Source organism: Mytilus trossulus, chromosome 11 (assembly GCF_036588685.1).
Source record: "Mytilus trossulus isolate FHL-02 chromosome 11, PNRI_Mtr1.1.1.hap1, whole genome shotgun sequence".
Taxonomy (NCBI): Eukaryota; Metazoa; Mollusca; class Bivalvia; order Mytilida; family Mytilidae; genus Mytilus; species Mytilus trossulus.
The window spans coordinates 20,810,258-20,817,683 of record NC_086383.1 but is presented as its reverse complement, the minus strand read 5'-3'; the positions used below and the strand labels follow the sequence as shown (position 1 = coordinate 20,817,683).

Genomic DNA, 7,426 nt, shown 5'->3' with positions numbered 1-7,426 from the left:
TAGTTATTCATCTTTTACTGTTGCTTTCAAAAGATGTGAAAATTTATTTGCTCCGTTTGATGCCACATAAAGACGCATAACACAGAACTTCTTTTAAACTAAAATATATATAATAAGGGTTATAAAAAAATAAACTATCTGTCATATAATCTCATATTAATATATTATACAAAAAAAGAATGTAAACTGAAATATAAAAGTTCAGTAGCATGCCATTATCGACAGTTATCAGCAAATAAAAGTTAAAATTATCTTTTCGCTTCATTATCTGACAAAAGTTTGATTAATCTGGCATTTCCCATGGGCGTAGCAAGTTTCAGCGGTGTTCTGCCGTTTCTTATCCCTCCTATAGATATTCGCCTTCTTTTTTAATTAGAAGTTCGATCATTCTATATCGATTGAAGGAATGGATCCGGAACTCTTTGAATCGCAGCCGAATAACATAAGAGGAGTTACACCGTCACTGTTATATACATCAACATTTACCCCTTGGTCAATTAGTTCTTTTTACATTTCTATAATCTCCGTATTCACATGCTTAATGCAGCAAAGCTTGTGCGATGTTTCCCGTTGTTTCGTTCCTTTCTTCCCAAAGTTTGAAAATCTCATGATAAAAATCAAAATTTGATGTTCCTGTAATTGATTTTGTATCAAGTATTGCACCTTGCGCTATCAGAAGTTCAATTAATGTATAGGATCCACCGATGCAAGCAGCATCCAAAGCTGTCTGACCAAACCGACATATTGAATTAACATTACGACCAGCTCCTTTATCTAGAAGAAATTTAGCAGTGTCAAAGTAACCTTCCCGACAAGCATCATATAAGGCTTTGTTTAAACTGGCTCCACTTTCTAAAAGCATTTCAACTATTTTGTAATATTTCCTTTGTAGAGCAGCAAACAATGGAGTATATCCATATCGAATAATACGGGATGAATCATCAACGTTTTCTAATTTACGGTCTTCGAAAGTGAGGTCTACCTTTGCACCATATTTTAACAGAAGTTTAACAACTTCAGTGTGTCCTCTCCTACTGGCTAAACACAATGGAGTTTGTTCAAACCAAATACTACCAGTCGGTTCCTTTGATTTGAAAAACTTAATAGTGTTGATACTATTGAGCATTGTTTCTTCTATTTTCCCGGTCATACATGCTCGGAACAGATACCGGTACTTTTCTTGTGTAATACTAAATACTTTTTCATCCTCTCCTATATTCGCTACATATACAACTTCGCCTTTTAAGTGGAAATTGGAAGTATTTTGTCTATGAAAATGTTTGCATTCCTTACTTTGAAGAAAGTGCGATAAGTTATCATCTCCGGCAATATCAGCTATTATCATAGGTGTGTATCCATATTCATATATGTTCTTATAACTGGCATTATCTTGAAGAAGATTCTTAACCTTTTCAAATACTCCTAGCCTATTAGCATAATACAACATGGTTTTGTTAAAATTTGGTAGTGCATTTGTATAACCTTTTGATACAAGCAAGGTTAATAATTTTGTATTTCCTTTATCAAATACAGAAATCAGAGCTGTCTTATTATCATCCGCTGAGATGGCTATAAGGGACTTCATTTCTACCAGAAACTCTGATATATCATCAAAACCTTTATTCATTGATTCGAAAAGAGGGTATCTGCCATCCTTATCTGGTATGCAGTAATCTAAACCTTTGTCTAATAAAAGTTTAAATACTTTGCTATTTTTAGCAATGTGGAGCAATGTTTTTCCGTCTTCCTCTTTTTGTTTAAAATTCGCTCCATTTACAAGCAGAGTTTCTGCTATTTTATCAAATCCAAGTTTGCATGCAAAGTATAAGGGTGTTTTGCCGTCCTTTATACAGTGATAGTTTGATGTTGTGCCATTTTTTAAGAGTAACTCAACAATTTCATCGTAGCCATTATTGCATGCAATGCATATAGGTGCATGTTCATTGTCGTCAATTTGGTTTACGTCAACATCTTTTTCTATAAGATAATTGACTGCAAAAATTGAGCCTCTTTTACCTGCTAATGTCATGAGCGATTTCCAACCAAGTACGTTATCTTTTTTATAGCCTCGAGCTACTTCTTTACATACAAGAAGTTTGAATACGCTGTGATAGTTGTTTTGTACGGCTATTATCAATGCTTGAAATATTCCTGCTCCCTCATTCAGTAACATATCAATTAGCTGCCCATTGCCTTGTTGACAAGCTGCAACCAAAGGCGTTTCGCCGTCTGTGTTTGCCATGTTTACGTTTGCATCGCTTTCAATGAATGACTGGATAGTTTTAATGTCTCCCCGCGTACATGCTTCATATAAAGGTGTCCACCCGAATGGTAGCAAAGGTGTCCACCCGAATGGTAGCATATGTCTGGTAATTTCGGGTGTTTGACATGTTTTTAGTATGTTAACATTTGAATTGTGTTGAGTCACCATGCTTACTATATTATCATTCCCAGCAATACGAGCAGCATGTAGGGGTGTTTTACCTTCACAATCGTTCTTGCATGTGTCAGCATTGTTATCAAGAAGCAACTTAACGATTTGAGCAAAGCCTTCCTCGCATGCAATGAATAATGCTGTTCTCCCCCGGAAATCAACACAATTTATATCGCATTTTTTATTAATAAGAATTTCAACTATTTTGTCATGACCTCCATAAGTGGCTCCAATAAGTAAATCGCTACAATAACAAACGGTTGCCCCTTCGTCTATTAACAATCTTACGATGTTTTCATAACCACCTAAACAAGAAACATATAAAGGGGTACGATAATATTTATTTGGTTTGTTTATATCAGCACGTACCTCTAGCAGACGTTTAACTATACCGTAATGACCACAAATACATGCAGTATATAGTGGTGTTTCTCCATCAATATTAGTCTGATTCACCTTTGAACCTTTTCCAAGAAGAATTTCTACTGTCCCTAAATGCCCATCACGACACGCAGCGGTCAAAGGTGCGAACCAACCATTCCGAGCTTCAACATCAGCTCCAAAAGATATAAAAAGTTCAACAAGTTCTTCATAACCTCGTAAGCATAAAATAATGAAGGTCGTATTCCCATTTTCGTCCTTTAAGTCAATAAATCGTCTTTTAGTGTCATCGTTGAAATCCTTTACAACATCTAAAAACTTATACCTATATTCTTTATATCTCATTTGCACATTGTTCAAACAACAATGTATCTTTCCACTCTCAAGGTCCGCTCGTAGCCGTTCATTGTATTTGTGTTCCTCTGTTGAAGGTATAACTATTGTAAACTCACCATGTGGTTTTTGTATCGACTCTAATTGTACACGTTCACATATAAGTTTATCATCTGCAAATTTTAGAATCGGTGCAATGAATGTTTTACCAAAATAACAACATAAAAAGTCAAACATTTTGTCGTGTATAACTTTGTATGCTTTATCCACTTTAATAAAGTAAGTGTCAACACACGCGTACAATTTGTCTTTCAGTATAGACCGAGATGTATCTCGACCTAATTTGCAACATTCAAAAATGTTCTTCAATTTCTTTTTTTCATCTGTATGTAACTTGTTAAAAACATCACATATTGCTTCATCAATTCTGCCGTTATAAATAACGCATAGTAACAATACACAGAATTTCTCTTTATCAAAATATTTCAGCTGATTCCATTCCATTAGAAATGTTTCATACGGACTATTTAGAAACTCTTTAATCTCAAACTTGACATGCTGTGAGTACAAGAAGCACATTATTGGGGAAAAATCAACATTTCCCAAAATATCTAACAATATTTTGTCATCCTTTTTAAGGTATTTACTGGCTATTTTTATTTTATCTTTAAGCGAATATTTAACTGTTAACTTGTAAACATCTTTTCTTAATAACTTAAAAGCTTCTTGAAAAGCTTCTTCATTAAACACTTCAGTACGACAAGTGGCTACTATTTTTGTCTTGCCCTTTTCTAGAATGCATTCAACAAACTCCACAATTTTAAGCCAGTTCTCAATATCATTGATATTTGCTGCATATTTTCCACATATGTCATCTACAAAAAATACCTGACGAATATTTTGCTTGTATCGCCTCTTGATATCTTTAACATCAATACAAGGCTCAATTTTATACTCCTTTTCGTCAGATAACTTTAGCGCTATATTTTGTGCAGTCAGGGTCTTTCCCATGCCAGATACCCCTGTCAAAAGTAAGCAAGAATGGGTTTCTAGAACTCCCAATATATCTGTGACTACGTCTGTTTCGACAAAAAGTTTACTTTTCTGTTTCCATTGTTCAATTTCGGGTATATCAGCGTCTGTAAAAAAACTAACATTTTAACAGATATGTCAAACTAAAATCAAAAGCCAACCAGACCAAAAACAATTGATCTTAATACTTTATCATCGGCCCTCTAAATGTTAATTTGTCTTTATCCGGTAAAAAAACCCCCACAAAAGATAAAACTGGTATTGTTTAAATGCAAGAGGTGTATTTAACTATGGTACATAGTCAGTTATTTACAAGGAAACATTAACTATTAATTAGTCAGTATCACATAATGTACTTTCAACACGTGATTTATTATTTAATCACTAAAATAACACAAACGAAAACAAAGACCATTTTGTCTTATCCTTATTGACAATATGTGGTACTCTTTTTTTATTTTTTTTTTATTTTGCATTCTTGTTTAAAATTGCCCTTCTGTATTTGGTCTTTCTTTTATTTTCAAATTTCCTTAAATTGTCATTTCAAGTATCGACTCCGGTTACAGAGAGTTTCCAATGCCTGCTATGTTTGTGTTGTGTTTTCCATACTGTTTTTTCTTCTTAATTTTTTTGAATAATTTGAAAGTTTTTTATTGTTATTTTATGTTCTAATGATTTCTGCTATCGGTTATCTTTTAATTGTCAACTGATAAACTATTCTAATGGAATCATCATTTAATCTGTAGTCTGAGTAATGAATCCTGGTGCATGTAACTTAATGTTTGATGAAGCTTAATGTAAAACTCATTTTTTTTGTATAAATACACAATGGTTTTATTTTCTTTTTGTCTTGAATTTTGTGTTGTTGATATTTGTCAAGGTTTAATTTTTTAAGTAACAAAGCATATAGAGTTTTTTTTATAAAGTTGTTGATGATAAAAAATAAACATACCATTGAAGGATCCATATTCGAAAAGCGTGTTTCCTTGATGAGCAACTGTCTGCAAAAAAGAGAAGTTCCCCAGCTAACAAAATGCAGAGCAGAAGAATATAATTTTTGAAACAAAATTTCTTATAATTTTCAAAATGAAGATTTTACTACGTTTTTTTTAAATATAATTAAAGCTATCAGTCGTTTAAAATTGCCTAAATTTGGTTAGTTTGTTCATGAAAAAACACATTTGTGTGCAAAAATAATATTCTATAACATAGAATGTTGAAATAAATTGTGAATAGATTGGTTTGATAATATGTTTTAAGAAAATTGAAAGAAAACATGGTGTCACCAAACTTTTTTCCTTGCTACAAGTAGAAATATTAAAAAAAACTTTTTAGTATAGTATAAATTTTGTACCAAATCAGTTATCTTCCCTTAAATGACCCATTTGGTAAAAAAAATAAAAAAATAAAAAAACCAAAAGAAATAATATCAGTTAAAATATTTTGATTAATACATTAAATCAACAAGTTTTCTTCGTATAAATAAACAGTCTAACCATTTATTACAAATCTGTCTCCAAATTTGCAGATTTGTGCAAATAACTAGATCGATTTTGAACTGTGATTGTACATCGAAGATGGTGGTATACTATGAATCTACCTTAATTCAGCGTAAACAAGGGATGCTATAAACAGTTTCGTTAAAAAAAAACTAAGGGTTATTCCCCAACTAAAAAAACCAAACCCCTGTTTATTTACTCAATTGGTGAAAAAGTATCATGTTTTTTGTATTTGATTGTAAAAATCAGTTAATTAGCTTTCAATTAAAACAGATTAAATGATTGAAATAAATTCAAAATTATATTAAATATACATGCTTTGAGGGGAGAAAACAATGAAAATAACCTGTTTTTTTGGCAGTGAAAATTGAAAACTTATTTGCAGCCACTGTAGCTCTTTTCTAAGCAGGAGAGCGTACCCTGAAACAAGATTTTTTTGAAAGGCAAGGTAAAAACCTACAAATTTCATACAGTTTTGTTTATGAAAAATGTGCATGGATCATGTCTTCATGGTTGTGCACATGACCTGGTTTCAAGTTTTTTATGTTAAAATAAGACATTCCCCCCATGTTCATTGGATGGAATGTTTTTAATATCTTAAAGGTACACATTATTTTTATTTCATTATAAGCTAGAGAACATTCTGATTCCAGTTATATCTAGTATTATACAAGTATCTTTATTAATCAGTCCACCACTAAGGGTCACTTATGCATGGTCCCTCAAAATGTGACGTCATAGAAATAAAACTGTTGATTGCACCCTAGACATTCTTATACTATAAAAGCAGGATGCAGAAGGAAGTCAATAGACAAAAGAGTAAAATACCAGAAATATCAAACTCCGAGGATATCAAAACGAACTTGAAAACTTGAAAACTCAAACAGGGTCTCTTGTCGGAAACATGAAATAAGATTGTTTCGCTATACGCTTAATGCTTTATGTCATTCATATTGGATATGTTTCACTACGTTTTTAAATATTCATCCAATTTCTATTTCAGTTGAACTTATCACAAGACCGTTGAATATCCGAGTCAGACATATAATTGCAAACACATTATGTCCAACAGCGAACATATAACAGATGACTCAAGGTTGCAGTATGACCAGCATCTGTAATATTGAAATATACCCGATATATTTGAAAAAAGCGGTCGATTACAATAAATTGTGTGGTACAATATTCTTTTGGTCATACAAGAGTAACATCATAATATGTCCCAAATCTCTTATCAAATGTTCCAGGATTATAAGACCCTCGTTTCATCTACATAAGACTCATCAGTGACGCTCAGATCAAAATATAAAGCCAAATAAAACAAGTACAAAGTTGAAGAGCTTTGAGGACACAAATTTCAAAAAAGTTGCCACATACGGCTAAGGTAATCTATTTCTGGGATTAGAAAATCCTTAGTTTTTCGAAAAATTTAAGTAAAGTGTGAAAAAATATGATTGTTTGTCTGCTACAAATATATATAAAAGTAATACTGGTTAATATTATTTCGCTATAAACCGTCATTTTTTTTCTATGAAAAAAAGACTTTAATACATGTAAAATGATAATTTACGTTTTTTTTCAATCTATAACATGAAATCAAACGGGAAAAATTGTCATTACACCATTGAACTACATGTTGAGGGAGGTTTTCAATTGATACAATAATGTTTACATCAAGGCATATGGAATTTTTCGGAGATCGTCTATGCCTTATCAGAAGGTGCCTTTGTTTCGTTGTGTTTGCTGT

General features: G+C 32.2%; 1 protein-coding gene across 1 annotated transcript; it reads right to left on the bottom strand.

The window, feature by feature from the left end:
* Nucleotides 1-538: 538 nt before the first annotated feature.
* On the bottom strand, nucleotides 539-4,159 carry LOC134689831 (ankyrin-2-like). Its single transcript, XM_063549798.1, has one exon. It carries the CDS (start codon nucleotides 4,157-4,159, stop codon nucleotides 539-541), a length of 3,621 nt encoding a protein of 1,206 aa, XP_063405868.1.
* Between the last annotated feature and the right edge of the window lie 3,267 nt (nucleotides 4,160-7,426).

Coding starts and splice junctions, on each gene's coding strand:
- LOC134689831 (XM_063549798.1), bottom strand. CDS start 4,159: ATGGGAAAGACCCTGACTGCACAAAATATAGCGCTAAAGTTATCTGAC.